This window comes from Taudactylus pleione, unplaced genomic scaffold (assembly GCF_031769625.1).
Source record: "Taudactylus pleione unplaced genomic scaffold, aTauple2 ptg000398l, whole genome shotgun sequence".
In the NCBI taxonomy this organism is placed as follows: domain Eukaryota; kingdom Metazoa; phylum Chordata; class Amphibia; order Anura; family Myobatrachidae; genus Taudactylus; species Taudactylus pleione.
Window position 1 is genome coordinate 6729421 of NW_028284800.1, and position 25914 is coordinate 6755334.

General features: G+C 43.3%; 1 protein-coding gene across 1 annotated transcript in view; it reads left to right on the top strand.

Moving 5' to 3' along the window:
• NUB1 (negative regulator of ubiquitin like proteins 1) overlaps nt 1–25914 on the top strand; it is a 127974-nt gene that overhangs the window by 27554 nt on the left and 74506 nt on the right. The window contains exons 6-8 of the mRNA XM_088446412.1: nt 344–538; nt 17026–17114; nt 22687–22793. Of these exons, the coding sequence (XP_088302538.1) occupies nt 344–538; nt 17026–17114; nt 22687–22793 (391 nt within the window). The remainder of the gene's footprint in view (nt 1–343; nt 539–17025; nt 17115–22686; nt 22794–25914) is intronic.

Below are 25914 nucleotides of genomic sequence, written 5' to 3' on the forward strand. Positions count from 1 at the left end.
GCATTGAGTTGTAAAACCCAGTGCTTCTAATCGTGTTTATGTCAGATATTTAAAAGGGCAGTACTTTTTACTACCAAGACACGGCTAGTAGAAGCTTTGCCCTTTTAAATATTGGGCATAAACACAATCAGAAGCACCGGGTTTTACAACCCAGTGCTTCGTAAATAAACCCCTTAGAATCTGATTGGTTGCTATGGACAACGTATCTAGTCTTTCTCTTTAGAAGGTTTGATGCATCTCCCCCCCCCCCCCCCCCATCATGTCATGTTTCTACTTTCTGATTACGTAGCATGATGATAAACTGGCTTCATAACGATATCTGTCTCTGTTCTTCTATCACTAGACAAAACGCTGCAAGAACAAGGCATTGGCCACAATGTGAAGGTTTTAGTCCTGGAGCTCAGTTACACAGAGGAAGAAGCCAGGAAGCGGGTCCACAGTGAGGAGAAGGACAGAAAAGCAGGGGAACAGAAGGAGGAGAGCGTGAAAAAGAAAATGATGCGTACGAGAAAAGGGCTGGAGATTCTCGCAGAGAGAGGTATTGTCACTGCTGCATTCATTAAATGTGGGCGGCTAAGCAAGTAAAACATAGTTCTGTGTGTAATTGGGTAGGATAAAATATAAGAACAGTAAATATAATGCAGAAATATAGTATTAATTTTAATATCTATAGTAATATTTTAAGAACGTTGTGTCTGTCTCTTTATTCCAAGTTGGCGCAAAAACTACTGACCCGATTTTCATGAAAACTGCATCATTATGTAGTGGAAACTCCTAGAAATAACCTGCACTTTGTTTCATCTCGATCCATCAAGCTAAAGCTGAACAATAACAAAAACAAAATGTATTGACATCAATGCAAGAGATAGGTGTGGCACCATGCACGCGGCCGGTAGGGGGTGGTAGGAGAGGGGCTTTGGGCCCGCGTTCACTTGAATAGGATAGGCTACATAGCAGTCTGTGCACAGGGCACACAGTGACATTGGTGTGAGTGATGGGTGACTAGGATAGGCTACATAGCAGTCTGTGCACAGGGTACACAGTGACATTTGTGTGAGTGAATAGGATAGGCTCGATAGCAGTCTGCACAGGGCACACAGTGACATTGGTGTGAGTGATGGGCGAATAGGATAGGCTACATAGCAGACTGTACACAGGGCACACAGTGACATTGGTGTGAGTGATGGGTGACTAGGATAGGCTACATAGCAGTCTGTGCACAGGGTACACAGTGACATTTGTGTGAGTGAATAGGATAGGCTACATAGCAGTCTGCACAGGGCACACAGTGACATTGATGTGAGTGATGGGTGAATAGGAGAGGCTACATAGCAGTCTGTGCACAGGGCACACAGTGACATTGGTGTGAGTGAATAGGATAGGCTACATAGCAGTCTGTGCACAGGGCACACAGTGACATTGGTGTGAGTGGTGGGTGAATAGGATAGGCTACATAGCAGTCTGTGCACAGGGCACACAGTGACATTGGTGTGAGTGATGGGTGAATAGGATAGGTTACGTAAGTCTGTGCACAGGGCACACAGTGACATTGGTGTGAGTGATGGGTGAATAGGATAGGCTACATAGCAGTCTGTGCACAGGGCACACGGTGACATTGGTGTGAGTGATGGGTGAATAGGATAGGCTACATAGCAGTCTGTGCACAGGGCACACGGTGACATTGGTGTGAGTGGTGGGTGAATAGGTTGGGCTACATAGCAGTCTGTGCACAGGGCACACGGTGACATTGGTGTGAGTGGTGGGTGAATAGGATAGGCTACATAGCAGTCTGTGCACAGGGCACACAGTGACATTGGTGTGAGTGATGGGTGAATAGGATAGGTTACGTAAGTCTGTGCACAGGGCACACGGTGACATTGGTGTGAGTGATGGGTGAATAGGATAGGCTACATAGCAGTCTGTGCACAGGGCACACAGTGACATTGCTGTGAGTGGTGGGTGAATAGGATAGGCTACATAGCAGTCTGTGCACAGGGCACACAGTGACATTGGTGTGAGTGATGGGTGAATAGGATAGGCTACATAGCAGTCTGTGCACAGGGCACACAGGGACATAGGTGTGAGTGGTGGGTGAATAGGATAGGCTACATAGCAGTCTGTGCACAGGGCACACAGTGACATTGGTGTGAGTGGTGGGTGAATAGGATAGGTTACATAGCAGTCTGTGCACAGGGCACACAGTGACATTGGTGTGAGTGAATAGGATAGGCTACATAGCAGTCTGTGCACAGGGCACACAGTGACATTGGTGTGAGTGGTGGGTGAATAGGATAGGCTACATAGCAGTCTGTGCACAGGGCACACAGTGACATTGGTGTGAGTGATGGGTGAATAGGATAGGTTACGTAAGTCTGTGCACAGGGCACACAGTGACATTGGTGTGAGTGATGGGTGAATAGGATAGGCTACATAGCAGTCTGTGCACAGGGCACACGGTGACATTGGTGTGAGTGATGGGTGAATAGGATAGGCTACATAGCAGTCTGTGCACAGGGCACACGGTGACAGTGGTGTGAGTGATGGGTGAATAGGATAAGGCTACATAGCAGTCTGTGCACAGGGCACACGGTGACATTGGTGTGAGTGAATAGGATAGGCTACATAGCAGTCTGTGCACAGGGCACACAGTGACATTGCTGTGAGTGGTGGGTGAATAGGATAGGCTACATAGCAGTCTGTGCACAGGGCGCACAGTGACATTGGTGTGAGTGATGGGTGAATAGGATAGGCTACATAGCAGTCTGTGCACAGGGCACACAGGGACATAGGTGTGAGTGGTGGGTGAATAGGATAGGCTACATAGCAGTCTGTGCACAGGGCACACAGTGACATTGGTGTGAGTGGTGGGTGAATAGGATAGGTTACATAGCAGTCTGTGCACAGGGCACACAGTGACATTGGTGTGAGTGGTGGGTGAGTAGGATAGGCTACATAGCAGTCTGTGCACAGGGCACACAGTGACATTGGTGTGAGTGATGGGTAAATAGGATAGGCTACATAGCAGTCTGTGCACAGGGCACACAGTGACATTGGTGTGAGTGGTGGATGAATAGGATAGGCTACATAGCAGTCTGTGTACAGGGCACACAGTGACATTGGTGTGAGTGGTGGGTGAAGGCGCTGCTGCCACCAGTCTGTATAGCGCTGCTGGTCACATGGGCCACTCCCGCGACACGGCCCCTATGCAAAGCAATACAACTAGAACACCTCAAATTAAAATAATGTTGGCAGAAGTGATCTCATCGTGGACAAGTATACTAATATAATACTAAATGTTATTCTGGAGGCTCACTTATTGGGAAAGTAAGATTAAACTCTTTCTCAAGGTTAGGGCATACTTGCCAACATTTATTATCTGCTTCCCGGGAGATGCCCGGAGAGCAGACACAGCTGGCCACATTGGAGGGTGGGGCCTAATGACACAGAAACTCGGCTAAATGATGCATTTTTGCATAATTTAGCTCCGCCCCTTCCATACAGAGCCGCGATTCAAGGCAATTATGCAGCGATTCATTAGAAAGTGGGCGGGATGCGGGAGATCTGGATACTCTTCCGGGGATGCGGGGTACTCCCCAAAATTCTGGAGCCTCCCGCAACTTCCAGGAGAGTAGGTAAGTATGGGTGAGGGCAATTTAGCATTTTAACTTTTAGGCTTTAATTGTAAATAATCATTTCACAGAGCAAGTATCCAGGTAGAACCTGTACAGCCCAGACAATACTATGGAACCTTTCTGAGGAAATGCTCTCATTTGGAATTTACCTTGCTCCAGGTTTTATGACTTCTATTCAAATTGGAATATACTTATCACCTCCGTTTAATTTTTACTTCCTCAACTATAAAACATTTTTTCAAAGGTTTAACCACAATCAGCTGCATCTGTTTGTGCCTGTAGTTTACCTTTTTAACTACCTAACATTTATAAGACGAAAGACTACTGGACCATGGTTTGTGTATATAGGTAGTTATAAGTGTGCAGTCAGAATATAGCTATTTGTCTGGCCCCTACAAGGGCACTAGATCGTGACTAAAGTGTTATGAATTTTCAGAGTTGCCCAATTTGCTTAAAAATAGGGAACATGAATGTGGAATGAATCTGAGAGGATTCTACAAAAATAAGGGAGTCCTTAGGGCAGATGTAACAAGCAGTGTAAAGAGTGGAGACATTGCCATAGCAACCAATACCTAGCATTTTATAGAATAAACTTGATATTTGGTACCTCAAAGCTGATTGGTTGCTATGGGCAATGTCTCCATTTGTCCACTTCTCCAATCTATAGACTGCTTGATACTTCTCACCCCTACTTACAGGTATCCATTTGAATATTTAATCCATTTAGCAATTCTACTGTGCTACTATTACCGCTCTGGGGGGTCATTCAGACCAGCTCGCGAGCGCAGGACGATCGCAAGCGGGTCGATGTTCCCCCACTGCGCATGCGCACGATGGAGGGAGCTCCGTCGTGCGCATGCGCGAGACCCGGCGAGCGACGGGCTCCCCATCGCTCCGGGTCTCGCACCAAAGGGGCCGTGCTGTCGATGTTGATTGACAGCACGCCCCCTTTGGTGGGCGTGCCGGGGGCGTGCCTTCCAGATGGAGGCGTTCCCATGGGAACGCCTACCGTCTGAAGCCGGCCCCACTGACATCACTAGTGATTTACCTTAGCACTAGTGATGTCAGTGGGAGTGATTTTGGCTCTGATAGAGCCAAAATCACTCCAGGGCTTGCGGCAGCGAGACCCTACCGCAGGGTCTCCGTCGCAAGCCCGATAGTCGCGATGGTCAAGACCATCGCGACCATCATCATGGACGCTCGCATATGCTGTGGGTGGTCACCTACAGCTATGCGAGCGGCCAGGAGGCCGCTCCATTTTCATGGAGGAGGGCACTGATTCAGAGCGAGCACTCTGGTCAGAGCGTTCGGCTCTGAATCAGGCCCAGGGCTCCATATACATGCAGGAGCACCATTAAGTTTTCAGCAACCACAGCTTAATTTACTCTGTATTAATAGATATTTGACCATTTTAATACTTGTGTCATGTGAATGTTAGTATAGTGATGTTCATTAAGGGGCTGATTCTGAATCGCATGCAATGCTGTTATGCGCGCAAATTATGAATCTTTTTCACGTGATCATGCATCTAAGCTACTACAAAGTGGCACATACGTCATACTGTGTGTGCACAAAGGCGCAGTAGCGATCAAGGCACATGGTCTCCGATATGTATTGGAACTATACTGGGCGTTCCTGGGCAGAGACTGGGGTGGCTAAACAGATGCATGGAGATCCATTGTCTTATGGGCGTGTTATGGGAGTGTTGCTGGGGTGTTGCTTAACTGGTTGAGCCTGATTCAGAGATAGACGTAGCAATGGACGCAGATCAGTCGATTATCGAAGTTCAGAGTAATCCTATGGTCGTGCAGAATGGGCGTCGGAACGGAGACTATGGAGCCTCTGTAGCTGTGCATGGGATTGCATTAGCAGAGTGAGACACATCCCAAAAACGGTCGCGTCACATCTGTGTTGGAGTCGCCATCCCCTCCATTGCCACCCATAAACTGTCCCTGCCTGTTAATCAATTTGTGAATAAGTCCTCACTGCAAGCAAAAACGGCAATCCACTGGGACCTGTGCAACTCGGACACATGCACAGTAATTAAAACATAGGCATTGTGTCCATCTCTGAATGAGGCCCTCAGATGCTTAAGGTGCATACACACGGTCAGCTTTGTCGGATGAACGATTGAATGATTTCAACGGTTTGAACGATTTGATGAATGATTTGACCAACTATTTGAACTGCAAGTGATTTTTGACTGCAGTAAAATTAATGGAATCGTCCAAATCTGACTGCAAACACATCCGATGTCAGATATCGTTATCTGACAAGCGGGAATGCGCATCGTTCATCGTTCATCTGACAAACATGTCAGATTTTCCTTCAGATATGAACGATTGAACGATTTTTAAAATAGTTATTGTTCAGATCTGAAGAAAAATCTGACTGTGTGTATGCACCATGACATCACGAGTGATGTCAGTGGGTGAGCTACTGGCTCTATTAGAGACGAAAGCTCACTGGAGCTTGCGGGAACGAGACAGACCACAAGGATCTCGTCGCAAGCCCCGATGGTTGTGACCATTGCGACCATCACCTGGCCGCTCGCTAAAGCTGTGGGTGGTCACCCACAGCTTAGTGAGCGGCCAGGAGGCCGTCTTTAAAAAAAAACAAAACAGGTATGCCCTGATTCAGAGCGAGCGCTCTCGAAGAGTGTTCGGCTCTGAATCAGGCCCTGAGACTCCTAGATGTCTTTGTTATACTGTATTTAACTTGGTGTAGATGTACAGTATGTCTTCTTACATTGTGGAAACTCTTAGATCTACATACCGCGATCCACAGTTTTTCTGTTTGTTAGCATATGAGAGAGTTTTCATGCACACCCTATGGATTCTGCAGCCAATATATAATAATTAGCTTATCTTTGATTGGTTATTTACACTATTGCCTTTATATCTATTGCACATATTTCAATTATATTGGAATGTGCGCATGAACTTGATTTCTTGATTTCTTTATTTGTGTTGTCCAGGTCACAAGAGAAGGTATTGGAACAGTTATTTATATAGCACAAATATATTACACAGCGCATTACAGAGAATACTTCCATCATTCAGACCAGTCCCTGCCCCAGGGGAGCTTACAATCTACTAGGGATGTGCAGTCTCGGTTCTACTCGGTTCCGTTCGTTTTATTTTACCGAATCTTATCTTATTGGGTTTCAGCTGTCACGAGTTTTGGATAGCCAATAAGATTCGGTAAAAAAAAACGAACGGAACCGAGTAGAACCGAGCCTGCACATCCCTACAATCTACAGTGTATTCCCTACAACATGGACACACACATATACACTAGAGGCCTGATTCAGAGCTGCTCGCTCTGAATCAGGGCGGGGATTTTTTTTTTTTCTTCAGGCCGCTCGCTAAGCTGTGGATGACCACCCACAGCTTTTGCGAGCGGCCTGGAGCCCCTCGCAATTTTCGCGACCATCGGGCTTGCGAGGAGACCCTGTGGTAGGGTCTCAGTTCTCGCAAGCCCAAGTGGACTCCCTGCTCTAATAGAGCAGAAAGTCCACTACAGATATCACGAGTGATGTCAGTAGGGCCGCCCACAAACGCCAGGCGTTCCTAAGGGAACGCCTGCGTTTGTGCAGCCCCCCCCCCTCCCCGCCTACAAAACGGGGCGAACTGTCAATCAACATCGACAGCCGCCCTGTCTTGTAGCAAGACCCGTAGCGACGGAGCTGCCGACGCTGGAAGGGTCTCGTGCTTGTGCACACCGGAGGTGGCTCATGTGCAGTGGGGGACCATCGACCCGCTTGCAAGCGCTGTGCGCTTGCGAGCGGGTCTGAATCAGGCCCTAGGTTTCTTTTTTGTCTGGAGCCATTTAACCTACTAGTACTTTGTTCTTTGGACTGTGGCAGGAAAGCGGATTACCCAGAGGAAACCCACACAAAACACGGAGAGAACATATAAACTTCACACAGATTGTGCCTTGTTCAGGAATTGAATTTGTGACCTCATTGACAACCACTATGACAACTGTGCCCCACACACGCACATTAACCAAACTTCTGAATTGTTTGGAGCCAGAACAGTGTTTCCCTACAGGAATATTTAAATATTGTGGACTGCTCTTGAACTGCCATATTTATTGCTTACTTAAAGTGGTCACATCCCTAAATCCGCTTCGATACCACCTGGCAATTGTGCAATAGCTCTACATTGGAATTCTCACAGTTCGTTTATTATGAATCTTCCCTGCGTTGTGTCTCGCTGATTGTTATCCCACAGTCTTTCTATGTAGCAAACAGATCTGTTTTTAGTGTTTGCTTATAAAGTTCTAACACATTGACTTTTACAAGCTTATGGGTGAGAGCATAACATTTTTTTAATGTTCTCTATAAAACTTTTTAATAATACAGATGACTCACATGAATGTCTGTAATACTGTTATCTGTCGCATACATTGTAGATTAAATCATGCTTATTATTACTATAACACAGACCAGTCTCCCTTAATGGCCTTTTTGTTGAAGTATTGTTGTCATAAGGGTGTGTTTTGCCCATGTGCGGCCTGTGGTGCTCTGGTGTATGCACACAGAGCCTTTGCTGCAAGCACAGAATGTTCACGTGTGTATAGTAAGATGGACTAGGTCTAAACTGTTGGGTGCATAAAGAACACAAAGAGCATAGTGGACTTCCCAAGGGCAGTACAGACATGCATCTCAAAGAATCAGAAAGGTTGTTTGAGCTAACTCCCACAATGCATTTTTTAAATGGCAAAAGCTCAGTCTACATTGTATGTGAAGACAAAAACTGAATAGACTTTAATGGGCAGAAACAAATCTAAGAATATCTAAAAGAGTGTTGAAAATTTTTGGTTATCTTCCTCAAAAGCCAGGGGAGGGTTCATAAATTTGAGGTCTATATTAAATGTCCTGGAAATTAAAAATAAAAAAAAAAAGGAAGAAAAAAAAGTTCTGGCTCCTGTGGTTTTTTTTTTTTTTTCAGACCACAAATGTAAATATGTAAGACCAATATGGCTGCAGTGTTACATCTGCTGATTTTAATTATATGGACTTTGATTTCAGGTGCCTGCTGCTTCCAGGTTTATAGCATTGTGTCTACTCCACAGTCCAGTAACAAGGGGAGAGGCACCAGCATATTACAGATTTTATTTTATTTGATCAGTTTAACTGCCCACATGTGCTGCAACATCATAGGTGATGTCAGGCACCTATTCCAATTTATCAGCAAGTGAGGGTCAAAAACTACGACCATACCGATTTTTAATCATCAGACACATTATCAGCCTGCGTTTTGCATCTTCAGACCACATTAGTAGACCTAATTAATGACAAATATATGTGGCCTCTTTTTTAGAGGTCAGACCTCATCCTATTTGGCCTCTGATCCTGTCCAAGTAGCATGTGTGTGGCTAGCTCACTGAAGTGCCTATCAGTGTAACACAGGAAAAACCAGGGACGTGTAGTCAGGGTAGGCAGGAGAGTCCCCTGTCATACTCCTGAGATTTGATATAAAAATGATTAGAATAATACAAAGAAGATATAACTTATAAACATCATCTTTGTTTATTGTAATCATTTTTATAGTTAACAGTCACCAGCTTTGTGGAGCTCCCTGGGACTGCAGGGGAATGAGAGATGAGGCAGCAACCTCGCTTCTGTATAGTCAGACACTGCTTGCAGAGCTGGGGGCGGGGCCACACCACAGGCAGTAAGCTGCACAGAAAGAGCTAATAGAGGCATGCCTCTGAGTATGCGGGGCGTGCATTGAGCACCGATGGACGCCTTGGATGTGTCATGTTACCAGGAAGTGCACTGCAGTGTTTAGAGATCAGAGCTCAGTCAGCAGAAGCAAGAGAAGACACAGTGATGCAGGTAGGAGAATCAATGGACACTGAAGCTTAGTGTAGTGAGGAGAGAGTTACAGTGAGTATAGGGTGAGATAGGCTCCCAGCACTCAGACCCATCTCCATGTGTTCCTCCCCAGCCATTGACCTCACCGCACAGCACTCAGAATAACATAAAGGGGTTAATTCAGTTATCCGCAGGTTGTACTGCCATTTGTAAGACATAGTTTTGGGGAGATCAAACTCAGAAGTTAAGTAAATGAGCACAGTACCCCCGCCCTGTAGATATGATCTATCGTTTACACACCATAAGATAACCTCAAGGAATCACCATCTAAGGAAAACAACTTGGAAAAAGCAGCATTGCCCCAAATAGGAGAACGGGGATCCAAGCTATAAGCAACCAAAAGTTTGAGCTGCTAACATCAGAATAGGGGGACAACCCACCAGAGAGGACTTGCCTGCCTGCACCAGAATAGGGGGACAACCCACCAGAGAGGACTCAGCAATTAAAAAATGCAGGGGAGTAAATGTTAAACCAGCCTGCGGAAGTAAAGTCCAAAAAAGCATCCCCACTCTCCGGAACAGCCACCAAGTCACAGATGTGTTGTTGTTGTGCAGCAAAATAATAAGTGTATTCCTGGCAATGCCAAGCCACCATCACCTCAGGATCTACATAAAGCTTTATAAGCAATACCTCGAAATTAAGGCGTCAACATACCCACGCTATAGTAGAAAATAAAGTCAGCTGGAGATAAACCCTGGAGTGCTGCAGCAGTTTGGGCTGTATAATAATTTTTACCAAACTGATCCTACCAGTTACAGAGAGGGGAAACTTTTGACAAACATACTCCTAACATAGTCTATCTGGGGTTGAAAATTAAGTGACACGTAGGTGGTTACATCATGAGAGATAGTAAGACCCAAATGCTAAAATTGAGAGCATCAATGGGGGAGACTATAATCTGAGTTATGGTGGGGAGAATAGGAAAAACATTAAACTTCTTGTATTCCAATTTATACGAACACCAGAATAAATTACAGATGAGCGGTTCGGTTTTGGCGTGAATCTTCCCGCCAAGTTCGGATTTCAAAATGAGGCAAAACACCATATTTCTCATATTAAACGTCATCTTTGTCCATCTGAGATCTGAACTTGGTGGGAAAATACTGCCATGGCCAAAAGTTTTGAGAATGACACAAGTATTGGTTTTCACAAAGTTTGCTTCTTCAGTGTTTTTAGACCTTGTTGGCATGACACAGGATGAAGACCTTTGGAGGATGGCATGGTGTCAACAAGGGCAGCAAAAAAGCCACTTCTCTCCAGGAAAAACATCAGGGACAGACTGATATTCTGCAAAAGGTACAGGGATTGGACTGCTGAGGACTGGGGTAAAGTTATTTTCTCTGATGAATCCCCTTTCAGATTGTTTGGGGCATCTGCAAAAACGCTTGTCCGGAGAAGGAAAGGTGAGCGCTACCTTCAGTCCTGTGTCATGCCAACAGTAAAGCATCCTGAGACCATTCTTGTGTGGGATTGCTTCTCAGCCAAGGGAGTGGGATCACTCACAATTTTACCTAAGAACACAGCCATGAATAAAGAATGGTACCAAAACATCCTTCAAGAGCAACTTCTCCCAACCATCCAAGAACAGTTTGGTGACTAACAATTCCTTTTCCAGCATGATGGAGCACCTTGCCATAAGGCAAAAGTGATAACTAAGTGGCTCGGGGAACAAAACATCAAAATTTTGGGTCCATGGCCAGGAAACTCCCCAGACCTAAATCCCATTGAGAACTTGTGATCAATCCTCAAGAGGCGGTTGGACAAACAAAAACCCACAATTTCTGACAAACTCCAAGCATTGATTAGGCAAGAATGGGTGGCCATCAGTCAGTATGTGGCGCAGAAGTTGATTGACAGCATGTCAGGGCGAATTGCAGAGGTCTTGAAAAAGAAGGGTCAACACTGCAAATATTGACCCTTTGCATAAACTTAATGTAATTGTCAATAAAAGCCTTTGACACTTATGAAATGCTTGTAATTTTACTTCAGTATACCATAGTAACATCTGACGAAAAGGTCTAAAAACACTGAAGCCGCAAACTTTGTGAAAACCAATACTTGTGTCATTCTCAAAACTTTTGGCCATAGCTGTACAAGCCACAACTAAACAGCTCTCTAGAATAAATACCAAACATGTCCATCATTGCCAAAAGAGATGGAAGCAAAGTTTCTTGTCATGGCAAAAATGGCAGCTTATCGTCCCTTACAGTATATAAGGCAATTTTCATCTCAGAAAACCAAAAAAATATTGGAGATGCACGAATTGCATAGGCCAGCAGCTCTATGGCAAGAGCGAACAGTGACTGGGACAAAAGACAGCCCTGACAGGTACCTCAGCTCATTGCAAAAGTTTCAGTAACAAAATCATTAACACGGACCCGTGATGCCAGAGGTGAATACAGAAGCTTAAGCCATCCAATGAAACCATAATCTATCCCAAAACTGTGACCTTTCCAATACTGTATTCGAAGAGGAGCCTCCTTTTACTATTTGTGCAACCTCTGCAAATGTGGGGAGGAGCAGCACATGTCAACATGCTGATGTAGAAATTGAGGAAGCTAGTGTGGAAGTGCACCAGGATGAGGGGATATTTATGTAGCTGAACCGGGCTAATACAGATGTTGAGGAGGTTGTTTGTGTAAGTCAGGCACCAGTGGAAACAGTTGTTGCCCATGATAAGAAAAAGCCCATTGTCATGCCTGGGCATAAGATGAAAAAAATCCACCTCTTATGTGTGAATTTATTCCTACCCAAATCCTGCAAACAATTGTCAAGGCATCTGTAGCATTTGTAAAGCCACAGTAAGTAGAGGTAGGGACCTTAAACATCTAGGAACCTAATGTCTATTACTCCCATATCCAAAATGCTTGGGACCAGGGGTATTTTGGATAACTGAATATTATGTATTTTGGAATATTTGCATTTAATAATGAGATTTCTTGGGAATGCATTTATGTATTATATACACCTTATACACACAGTCTGCAGGTAATTTTATACAATATTTTCAATAATTTTGTGGCTCAAACAAAGTTTGTTTACATCATGAAATTCATTTATGTTTCATTTACACCTTATACACAGCCTGTAGGTCATTTTATACATTATATTTAATAATTTGTGCCTTAGACAAAGTTTGTGTAGATTGAACCATCAAAAATCAAAGGTTTCATTATCTCAGTCATGCCAAAAAAAAAATCGTATTTCGGAATATTTGCATATGGGAGACGTCATTTGCAGCGAGTTCATGGAACGTTTTTGGGAAAATCAGAAACTGGTTCTAAAAAAATAACAGACAGTCCAGCATCAGTTAGCTCCCTTCCCTCAGCTAGATCCCAGCACCTGCAATCTCCACCGCCAACACCTTCATCATCAATATCTTTGCTAATGATCGGAGGTAGTTCTGCATCCAGGATAAGGCTAGGTGACTCCTCCCTTATTCAGGATTTCTCAGTAGATTCTTGAGCGCTAGGCCTGTTGCTGCTGCTGGGGGTGAATATTCATCCCAGAAAGGGACCGAGAAGACTACTACTAGTAGTAGTTTAAAAAAACAATTGACTGTTAAACAAACCTTTGATAGAGAATTCAAGTATGACAGCTGTCACCCAGTTGCACAGCAGATCACTGCCGCCATGTCGGGTGTGCTAGTATTAGATGGTGAAATAATAGAAATTGAGGATGATAGTGTGGAGGAAGTGCAAAAGGAGGTTAAAGGGGATATTTTTATCCTATCTGGCGCTAATGATGATGTTGATGAGGATGTAGTTTGGGTAAATCAGCCACCAGTGGCAGCAGTTCTTGCTTGTGATAAAAAAGAAAGCCATTGTCATGCCTGGACATAAGACCAGAAAAGCCATGTCTTGGGTGTGGAATAATTTTAACCCAAATCCTGACAACAGTTGTGAAGGCATCTGTACCATTTGTGAAACCAAAGTTAGAAGAGGTAGGGACGTTAACCATATAGTCACCTCCTCCTTTTTACGTCGTTTCTAGCGAGTTCATTCAATTTATTTATCAAAATTATAATAATTTGTCAATTAATAACAAGCAGTCCAGTATCCGCTACCAGCAGTTTGGACCAGCACATGCAATCTCCACCACTAACACCCTCATCATCAAACTCTTCCTTAATGATTGGAGGTGGTCATTCCAAAAAATTGTTTTGTGGGGGCCCAAACAAACCAAGGACTTCAGCCACAAAAGTGTCAGTCCTTGTCGCTAAAGTGCTTGGTTTGTTAAACTGTGCATGTCCTTTTTAATATCCCACATAAGAGTGGATGGGAGGGCCCAAGGACAATTCTATCTTGCAACTCTTTTTTTTTTTTTTTTTTTACATTTTGCACAATTTGGGGCATTGTCAACTGACATTTTTATAGTTTATTAAACTGCCATCCTGTCTGCCACTGTTGTGTGGTAATGTTTCATAGATGTCCTATATTTTTTTAAACTGCCGGGCGTTTTTGTAGCTTACCTTAGCCAGCCAGCTCGCTGCAGCCTTTGGCCTACATTGGTGAAAACAATTTTTTGAGCTGTGAGGTGGTTAAAATTGACTGGAAATGCCTGAAATTGTTATTAAGGTTAATAATACTCTAGGAACAAAAACAGGCCCAAATTAAGTGATTTTAGCTGTTTTTATCATTTAAAAAAAAAAAATACAGATCCAAAACCAATACACGCAAGGGCAGTATTGCAAAACCAAATCCAGATCCAAAACATGAAGGAGATACAGATCTAAAACCAAAACACGGGAGTCTGCACACATTTTCTAAAAATAAGCATCTGAAGATTTGCTCAGAGTACAGAGGCTACTACATGGGGTATATTTACTAAATTGAGAGATTTTAGAAGTGGAGATGCTGCCCATAGCAACCAATCAGATTCTACTTCTCATTTAACTAGCACCTTCTAAAACATAATAGCTAGAATCTGATTGGTTGCCATGGGCTACAGCTCCACTTCTAAAAACTCTCACTTTAGTAAATATACCCCTAAGTCGCACACAGATATAGTAGTGTCGCATATCAAATGAATCAACATAGATTCCTGGTGCATTCAAGTCACATTGCCTTGCAACTTAGATGCATTTTCGGCAAAAAAGAGGCCTGGCTCTAGCAGTGTCTCACAGGACCAGGCACGCCAAGAGGAGCTATTTGACGCGACTGCAGCAAAGACGAGTGAGGACACATCTGTGTGATGAGTCAAAGAGAAGCAGAAGTAACAATGCACCCCAGGATTCGTAGAGCGCCAGGCATCCACCAACCTCATCTCAGACACAACACGGGAGAAGGAGGACACACTGGTATGGTGGGATGCGGAGTCTCTTGCGACCTCTCCAAATCAACTAAAACATCATTAAAATAGCCAACACACAAAATGCAACCAAAGGGAGGTTAGACAAAATTTATAGGACTTAGCAAGAACTATAAGGTAGGTAAATATGTACCGTTCGCAGGATAAAACAGGTGGCATGGACAGAGCCATGAAGGAAAACAAATTGACCCAGGGGGTCTAATTGAACCTTGTGACAATCAAAATTCTAATCAGCACAGACACGTCGCTTAAGGGACAAGATATGGCTATCTGTTAAGTGAGTCTCTAGGAGGCAGACAATACCAGGATTATGGGTCTTAATAGAGTGCAGAACCAAATACCTCTTTATTTTATAAATAAGGCCACACACATTCCATGAGAAGACTGCTAACCTATACAATACACATGTGGTGCCAATTAAGGAGAGCTCAATAGCATCCCGCCATCTCGCCACCAAAATCAATGATAATGTGTGGTGCAAACAGAATAAAAAGGCAAAAGCAAGAAAAATATAATAAAGAAAAACAATAACATACAGAACACATATCATCCCGAAATACCCCACCCTGCTTACCCACCAAAAAAAGGTACACCTAAACCCTAAGCTGGATGCTCACCTATAACCTAATAATCTTACACTAAATAGCTATAAAGGGGTATACCCTAAGGCAGAGGTTCCCAAACTTGTTCTTCAAGGCACCCTAACTGTTTTAAGGATAGCCATGGTTGAGCACACAGATGGTTAAATCAAAGACTGAAGTACTAATTAAATCTTCTGTGCCTGGTTATCCTTAAAACCTAGACTGTTAGGGTGCCTTGAGGACCGAGTTGGGAACTTCTGTCTTAAGGACATGACGCAGCCTGCCCATGAGCACTAAATCAGCCGCAGTCCCTTAGTAATTAAGTAACCATAAACATTAAACAGTAACTGACCCAACGAGCGCCATAATAAAACAACAAAACAATTTAGCAGTAAAAGAGCAAAGTATATTAGCAATAATGGGCAATGGCAGAGGTTCCCAAACGCGGTCCTCAAGGCATACTTGCCGCCATTCAGCTCCCTCCTTCTGGGAGGGAACTGTTAGTCAGTTTACAGCGGGGGGCGTGGTCGTACAATAATGCTGTTGCGGGGGCGTGGCCGCGAGATCGTGCAGTCGCGGCCCCGCCCCCTCTTCACAATGCCGGAATAAACAGCGTTGTAAAGCGGGGGGCGGGACCATGAAGACGCGTTTCAGCCCGAATCTCGTCACTGGGCCCCCGCTTCGGGGGTTTTGATATTAACTCTGCGCGGGGGTAGGGAAGGATGGTGGGTGCCGGGAGGCTTGCCTGCCTTTCCGGGGAGCCGAGAGCAGCATCCGATATTCGAGAGGCTAGGCAAGCCTGCCTCAAGGCTCCCCAACAGTTTAGGTTTTAGAGATATCCATGGTTGAGCACAGGTGACTTAATTAGTACCACAGTCATTTTTAATTAACCACCTGTGCTCAACCATGGTTATATCTAAAACCTGAACTGTTGGCGAGCCTTGAGGACCGTGTTTGGGAACCTCTGGACTATGGCAATCAGAAGTATAAAATACAACAGTAAAAGTCCAGGAGAATGCAGAAATCAAAGAGGCTATAGTAAATAGAACTTCATAAAGTTAACACAGAATACTTGGGCAATATGAAGTCAACCAGGAGAGCCGCCACAACGAGGAGAGTCGAAAAAGTGAGACCAGCCACTTGTTGCCCATTGCATTCCAGAGGACTTCCATGGTCAGAGCCTTCCTCCTCCGGCAATCCCACCAAAACAAATGTTATTACGACGAACCCTCAATGTCCACCAGTTTATGCTGATAGGCCACCATTCGAGTTTCCAGAGAAGTGAAACGTCTAGGAACAGGAGAGGCATTATCTTGCAATTACGATTTTCTGTCTCACTGATGCAGTCTCGCATTTTTTGCATAATTAGACGCATTAAAGATAATTCAATATGGACCTCAGCAATATGGTCTGTGAGTCCATTATAACACTTAACAATTGTTCCTTCTGGAGAACAGGAGTATCAGAGTCCACAGGAACAGATAACTGAACTATAATGGAGGATTGAGAATCACAAGTAAATATGTTTGTGAGTGTGTAGCATTTTGGGTATTATTTTTTATTATTGGAAAACTTGTTGTTTGCTAACTAAATCCCAGCAAATTCCTTTGTACAGGCGAGGCTTCTGATCCAGATACAATGCCATACTTGGAAATTGCAAATCAGACCGGTCGATCCCTCAAAATTCCTAAAGCAGCAAAAAAGGTAAGATAATATTTTTTTTCACTAATGTTATTGTCTGTGTTATAAAGCAACTAGTATGTTATCTTTTTCTAGAATACTTAGGGGTTAGTTTTGGATAACATGCCATAAGTTAACCATAATGTACTTACTTGGGATCTGGAGTTCTTCTACATCTGCCTATATAATAAATGCTTATTTTGTAGATGTTCCTTGCCTTCCCGGTTTAAGCAGCGGTTGGTATTATTTTATGATTGTTATTATTTTCAGTTTCTTGTTTAATTATGTTTGCTAATATGTGTGCTGCAGTTATTACTATGTAGACATGTACCATATTCTCACTGACAGCTGAGGAGTCTGGTGGTAGAACCAGTAAGCATAGAAAGGCCCTGTTAAACATAAGGAAGTTATCTCCCATATGAAAAATCTATTAATAGATCTGTGCAAAATGGATCTGTTTGTTACTGCTGGGCTAATGCAGATATTAGGTTAGACTCATTAAAGCAGTGTTTCCCAACTCCAGTCCTCAGGGACCCCTAACAGTCCATGTTACTTGGTTCACAGTACAGATGTGTCGTCATACATCTTTGCTGCAGTCTAAAGCCCCTCTCGGTGTGCCAAGTCCCCGGGTCCTGGCGGCTCACTCACGCCAGGTAAGTCGTGCTGCATGGCGTATTGAAGCTAGATGTATGAGGACACATCTGTAGCTATTACTGGCTGACACATTATATACAGTGGTGCTTGAAAGTTTGTGAACCCTTCATTTCTATATTTCTGCTGAAATGTGGCCTAAAACTACACTTCCACAAACATGTGTTGTGAACATCAGACTTAGATAGATCCCTGTTCTTTTAAAAAGACAGGTTGTCCACTCACACCTGCTTGTCATCCCATAGATTGAAAATACCTGACTCCTAATATCACCTTCAAAATATCTGCTAAACCTAAAGGGTCACATACTTTTGCCACTCACTGATATATGATATTGTATTATTTTCCCCAATAAAAAATGAGCATGTCTAATTTTTTTTGTCTAATTTGTTTGATTTGGTTCACTTTATCTACTTTTAGGACTTGTGTGAAAATCTGAAGTAGTTTTAAGCCAAATTTCAGCAGAAATATAGAACATTTTGAAGGGTTCCCAAACTTTCAAGCACCACTGTAAGATCCCCAGATGGAGCTAATTATTTCACTTGTGATCCTGAGAAGATCTGTAAAACATGCACTGTTAGGAAACCCTGAGGGCTAGAGTAAAGCTGGCCACACATCTAAAGATTATCTGTCCAACCATCCAACTTGTTGATTGGTTGAAATTAAAATCTGGTAACGTATGGGAGTAAATGATGATCAGCAATTTGCTCCTAAATGCCAGAAAACAGATGAAGATGGTCGGTCAGACAAGTTTGTTAAATGTTTGGTCTAAACAATTTGTTCAAACAACAGTTTTTGTCCATTTTCCGGAGTTTGGGAGCAAATTGCTGATTGTCAGTTACTCCCATACCTTACCAGATTTTCATTCCAACCAATCAACAAGTTGGCTGGTTGGATGTAAGTTGGTCTAGTGTGTGGCCAGCTTAAGGCATCACTCGATTAGAGTCTCAGGTGACTCCCCAAGCTCACCTTTGGTTGAAAACAAAATTAGCCAGAAAAAGTGTGGGGAAAATAGATCATGACATTGCTCCTGTTCCTATAACTACATCATGTGTGTGCATTAGAAAGTATAAATAGAAAAGAAAGGCAAAATAAATAAATAGGGAAATAAGGTTCAAGTTGTAAAACAGTTGAGGTTGGCCATAGTTTATTACATTAAGCATTTGCTCACACCGCTGGCCAGCTAATTATGGCTCCCATATTACAAGGTAACAGGTGCTTCCCCAGAAGGGAGGTATAGTGACGCCCTACAGGCAGTTGGGTACTATGGAAGAAAGGTGGCATTTTGGAAAAGGAGAAGATAATAAATGTATTTCTGTAATATTTTAGTGATCTTATATTGGAGAATAGCCATTTATTATTATATCCCCATTAAGCAAATGTAACTGTTCTATTTTAAAAGGTACATACAAAAAATTATGCCAATAGATCCTTGCACCAAATACTCAGTCAAAATTTTCCGTTTAAAGAAAATCAGAAATTTAGATTTTATTTATATATTATTTCAATAATTTTTTTTTATCTATTGCCACTTACTGGTTTATGTCCGCCCAATGTTAACCTTTTTTATATTTATAAGTTGAATGCATTTTACCATCTCATTCAGAAACTTTAACATGTTTTTTAATAGTGTATTCCTATTCATGTTAATGTGATCCGGATATTCCACTGTGATGTGTATCACCATGGTTACCAACTAGCGTCCGTTCAGGAGTATTTTAGTTCCGATCACATGTCTCTGGTTACGTGGTCTATGTTGCCATGGTCACCTATCAGCGTCTTTTTAGATGTTGGCAGTTCCGATCACGTGCCTACTATCACGTGATTTCAACTATCTTTATTGAGAGGATTTTGTTATACAGTGAGGTCCGATCACGTGCATGTGCGGGACCTTCACATGGGGTCGGACACTTCATTATATCTCCGCTTAACAGCACACTGCAGGCTGAATCCGGAGGTTAATGGCAAGTGTTTTTTAGCATTTTGCAGATTGTCTGCTTATATAGCAACATATTTCCGGTATTACACTTCCGGTATACGGGGGTATAAGCCCGCGCTTCACACTCATCACTCCACTTTGAAAAAGACGCCCGATGGTGTCGAAACATGTCAGGAGGAGTGTTAGTGGAGGTTCACCTTGTAGCTGATTTTTGAGTGGATTCTAGCTTACACTTAAGGCGGTGGAATACCTGGGTCCCACGCTGCTGATGTGTTCATCCATTCTGTCTGCTATTGTCATCTATCTGGTACGGAGGGTTTACTCCCACTTTTTTATCTTTGTCTGTTTATTAAATTGTGGTGTTTAATACTACACCATGTGAAGTTTCTCTTTATTTTGAGAGATACTGTTAACGGAGAGGGAAAAAAAAGAAACCTTTATGAGAGTCACTGCATCTATTTTCAAGTAAGCCACAGTGTGAGCATTTTTTGGTCCGGTTACTAACTTGCCTGGTTGTTGTTTAAAGAAACCTTGATATGATTCATATCCTACCTCATTAGGTATCACCAATGTGAGCATTTTGTTCTGATAAGAAGGCACTGTACTATGGTGTTCCTGTAATATATCATACACATGAGGATTACATAAGGGCGTATTTCGACCTCCTTCCTTTTAGAAGTTTTTATTCGTGGAATGTCTCTAATGCACTGCCATTTGTTTATTTTGCATGTTCTTGGTGGAGCACTACATATATAAGAAGATTTCATCATTTCTGATCCTTCTTTAAACGGAAAAATTGGACTGAGTATTTGGCGCAAGGATCTATTGTCATAATTTTTTGTATGTATGCTATTTGACAAGTTAGGGTGATTTGTCTATTTATGATCATTCCATGCTGCCTTATATATTTGCGCCTTACCTTTAAGTTGTTCCTTCTTTTGTCACTATTTTAAAAGATGCTATCAGTTCTCAAGAGTTATAGTATAAGTGGTTCTCAAGCTCATTCCACACATTTTCCCAACAGGTCATGCTTTGAGGATTTCTGTCTGTGGAAGCAGGCGGGATTATTTCTGACCCTGCAAAATAGAATAACTGACCTTGATGTTAAAGACATCCACAAAACATGGCCTGTTGCTGGTATTTGATACCTGGAGTGAAGAACTCCTGATAGATAGATATATATATATATATATATATATATATATATATATATATATATATATATATATAATGTATAATTCCTTAATTAAGATCCAATCCAATCAAGGCAACTGATGTAAATAGTTCGAATTGGTTTCAGGCTAAGAATTGAGAAGGCCTCTGTGGTTAGGCTGTTCTGTGTGTCCCTTATTGAACATAACCTGCAGTAACCCTCACCACGTTGCAATCATATGGAGTGCAAACTTCTACTGTATTTACGGAATTGTTTATTCTTCCTTAGTGTTTACAAGTCATTATTGTGGTGCTTGATGTTACTTTACAGCCATGGCCAAAAAATGTTGAGAATGACACATGTATTGGTTTTCACAAAGTTTGCTGCTTCATTGTTTTTAGACCTTTTTGTCAGATGTTACTACGGTATACTGAAGGAAAATTACAAGCATTTCATAAGTGTCAAAGACTTTTATTGACAATTACATTAAGTTAATGCAGAGAGTCAATATTTGCAGTTTTGAACCTTCTTTTTCAAGACCTCTGCAATTCGCCCTAGCATGCTGTCAATCAACTTCTGGGCCACATACTGACTGATGGCCGCCCATTCTTCCCTAATCAATGCTTGGAGTTTGTCAGAATTTGTGGGTTTTTGTTTGTCCATCTGCCTCTTGAGGACTGACCTCAAGTTCTCAATGGGATTAAGGTCTGGGTAGTTTCCTGGCCATGGACTCAAAATGTCGATGTTTTGTTCCCCAAGCCACTAAGTTATCACTTTTGCCTTTATGGCAAGGTGCTCCATCATGCTGAAAAAGGCATTGTTCATCACCAAACTGTTCTTGGATGGTTGGGAGAAGTTGTTATTGGAGGATGATTTGGTACCATTCTTTATTCATGGCTGTGTTCTTAGGCAAAATTATGAGTGATCCCACTCCCTTGGCTGAGAAGCAACCCCACACATGAATGGTCTCAGGATGCTTTGCTGTTGGCATGACACAGGACTGATGGTAACGCTCACCTTTCCTTCTCCGGACTCACAATTTTGTCTAAGAACACAGCCATGAATAAAGAATGGTACCAAAACATCCTCCAATAGCAACTTCTCCCAACCATCCAAGAAAAGTTTGGTGACGAACAATGTCTTTTTCAGCATGATGGAGCACCTTGTCATAAGGCAAAAGTGATAACTAAGTGGCTCGGGGAACAAAAAATCAACATTTTGAGTCCATGGCCAGGAAGCTCCCCAGAGATTAATCCCATTGAGAACTTGTGGTCAGTCCTCAAGAGGCGGGTGGACAAACAAAAACCCACAAATTCTGGCAAACTCCAAGCATTGATTAGGCAAGAATGGGCGGCCATCAGTCAGTATGTGGCCCAGAAGTTGATTGACAGCATGCCAGGGCGAATTGCAGAGGTCTTGAAAAAGAAGGGTCAACACTGCAAATATTGACTCTTTGCATAAACGTAATGTAATTGTCAATAAAAGCCTTTGACACTTATGAAATGCTTGTAATTTTACTTCAGTACCATAGTAGCATCTGACTAAAAGGTCTAAAGACACTGAAGCAGCAAACTTTGTGAAAACCAATACTTGTGTCATTCTCAAAGCTTTGGGCCATGGCTGTATATGACTGCCTGACCTCTTTAATGACACTTTGGAAAATATGTCAGTGCTGAAATCTGGCAAGCTCCTATCTGAGCAATTTGGGTGATAGTTGGAAATATCCCCCCCAGAGACCCATCTCTGCGATCTCTGCCGTTTTATTTTCAGCTTGCAAAATATCATTTTCGCCACATTGTCCTCTGTGTAATGACTATTTCTGACTGTTCCGTTGCTTGAATTCTTGTCTCCAGGCCCTCATGCTGGCTATGGGCTATCATGAACGGGGAAGAGCATTCCTGAAGAGAACAGAGTATGCTTTAGCCCTGCAGTTCTTGCTGGACGCAGACAAACACTTCTGGTAAGGGCTGATTCATCCTTATCTGTTTACAAGGTTACAAGGTCTTGGTTTTGTTTTTCCTCACATTAGTCTGTCCTCTTTTCTGAGTTGGAGAGAGCCTGAAAAATATTGCAACATATGATAGGTCTCACCAAGGGACTACAAAGGTCAAAATCTAATGTGCTCTTGTACATCTGTTGATGTCATGTCCCTTCGAATAACATTTGTATCATGTCAAATATGTAGCACTCCCGTTTAGTATTCTAATGTTCATTTTAAGGGAATTTGATTTTCCTCATCTCATCCGACAAGGATTTCAGTCATGTTCCCTGGAAGGCCTTTATTAAGAAAGCCCTTGATGTTCAGCTACTAATACTACTCCCATCACTAGTAGTAGTGCTCTGTTTACAGTACTGCAGCTCATGAATACTATACAGGGATGGTGCATGAACTGTTACTGGTTTTCACAAATGGCAGGGTAATATCCTCATTAATTATTTGTGGATTGGAAATGATTTATTTGAGCAGCAACTTGTTCAAAGGGGCGGAACTACTGCCGTTGCATCACATCGGAGCCCCTGGAGAGTAAGGTGCCACTGACTGGATCATTTGGCAGCACTATTACACACAGGCTTGGCCTGCCACCTATAGCCTGCATCTTAAGCATGTCATCTGAACCATGGAGATAGATCCGGAATTTAAACTGTGGGCCTGATTCAGAGCCGGTCGCTATTTGCGGTCGTTCGTTCAACAAAAAGGGGTGACTATTCAAATGAACCGTTCGCTCTTTGCGGTCTGTTGATGCCTCTATGTATGAACGAGCGAACAAAACTTGCGGTTGTAATTTTGAAAAAGACGCCCCCTGGCCGCTCGCACCATACGTCATGTCCGCTATTTATTAGATTAATCGAGTACATCGAATAGCGTATGAACTGCTCGCTATTCTTGGGGCTGGTGTTTGCTACCACAAATTTGCGAGCAGTTCTGGCTATAAAATAACCCCGTGACGTGGTCAATGACGCTCCAGTATTAATTATGCACACCCTTAAAACGCCCGTTTTGACCTTTAAGCACGCCTGCATTCTGATTTCCACTCCCCGTTTTCAAGCACCTTCCCCTGATACCACCCACATACGCCTCCTCCTGTCACTTATATTAGCAGGCATTCGCTATTTAGCGAACAAACGATTTTCGGCCGCACTGACTGGTTCGCGCATGCGTATAACGATCCGTACGCATGCGCAGTTGGGTAAACATCGTTAGGAGCGAACGAGCGGCCGCTTACGAGCGGATCTGAATCAGGCCCTGTATTTGAACTTTTGACTAGGGATGGCTATCGGTATTGTTACCATCGATGCCAAAATACAAAGTTGCCATCGATGGTAACCAACTATGCAATGGAAGACCATCGATGGCTTCACCAACCGATGGTCATTCCTGTTCTATGACTGATTGGCCTGTGGGCCAATCAGTACCGGGCGGCATAGCTTGTCGGGTGTCAAGGGCGGATGCTATGCTCAGTGTCCCGGCACCTTGAAAAAAAAAAAAAAACTATTCAGTTATGGTCTTCAATCGATGGAGGTAAACTATCTGGCTTTCCCCCATCGATAGGAAAAACATTCGACATCGGCCATAAACCATCGATGATTACGAATGGTCGATGGCCATCCCTACTTTTGACTACATTCTAACCCAAAATGAAACAATTTCTCAAACACCGCAGCACAGGAATGCTACCACTCCACCTTCAATTCAACTCTCTGAGACTGGGGACCTCATTCAGAGTCTCTCGCTAGCGCTGTGCACTCGTAAGCGGCCCGATGGTTTGCATGCGCACGCTTTGTTTCTGCGCGTGCGTGAACTACTCTGTGCAATCGCAGGCCGCTCTCTCGCCCAGCAAAGACAGCCCAGTGAAATGAGTGACAGGGGAGGCCGTTTGTGGGTGGTAACAGGGGCAGGATACTTAATAACGGGGGAGTGGAGGTGCGAACGCAGGCGTGCCTGAGTGTTTCAACGCCGTTTTAGAGGCGTGCATAATTAACACGCAGCGTCATAGTACACGTCACATGCCTGTTTTTTTACACTGAAGTCCTCGCAGTGCTTGCGGTAGGGTAAGGCAACCACAAGCGCTGCGATCGCTTTTGATTGTCCTCGATGTACCAATGTTTTAATACACTTCCTGGAGATGATGTGTGCTGGTGGGCGGCTCTGTCTGTGCGATTGGGCGTACGCTGGCCACTCACTAAGACAAGGTGGGCGTGCTTATGCCATGGCGAGCGATCGCATCTAGCGAGAGAGTCTGAATGAGGTCCTGGGTACGGGGGCTGTCTCATGCTGCAACCAAAGCACACTCCACAGAGTTATGGCTTTTTGCAGATGACTCCATTATTTTTAATTTCTGATTAACTTTAACATGGTTTTTAACTTATAAAGCTGTCACCATATATTTTTGATTATTTTTTTCTTCCCTCCACCTTAACGTTATAATTCCGCTACTTGCACACCCTGCCAGATGTAACCTATGCAGTGCGCCCCAGATGGCTGCCTCGGATGGTTCTCTCTTGGGCAGGATGTACAAACACGTGGATCTATTCATTCAGTGCATTTCATATTACAAATGTTTCAGTCACCCATATAGGTCATGCTCGAACTGCATCACTGTTTGCTGTATTTGCTATTCCCTGTTTTGTACCATGTACTTCCTCCTCACTGTATGATCTGCTGGTGTATTATACCTCCACTGAAGTGCATCCTCTATGGGCAGGATGTACATCACTTGGATCTATTCACACAGGGTATATCATTCTGCCACACACGTGTCAGTTTTCCCATATATGCCTTGGGTCCTTGTATGGCTTATCTCCCACAGTGTAACCTTCATAGTGCCCCCACCATGGCCCCCTCACCTGGTGCACTCGTGGATGGGATGAAAAATACATGGACCTGACTATTATGGTGGGACCCTACTCCTAGCGTTAGCACGCTGCATCCACCGATTTTGTGCCATTTCTTCTAGGCGTAACCTATTCCACCCAGGGTAATCCTACGTAGTGCGCCCAAGACGGCTGCCTCATCTGGTACCTTTCGTGGGAGGAATATATATAACCCATGGAAGTTATTTCCCAAATGTCTGCACCAACCC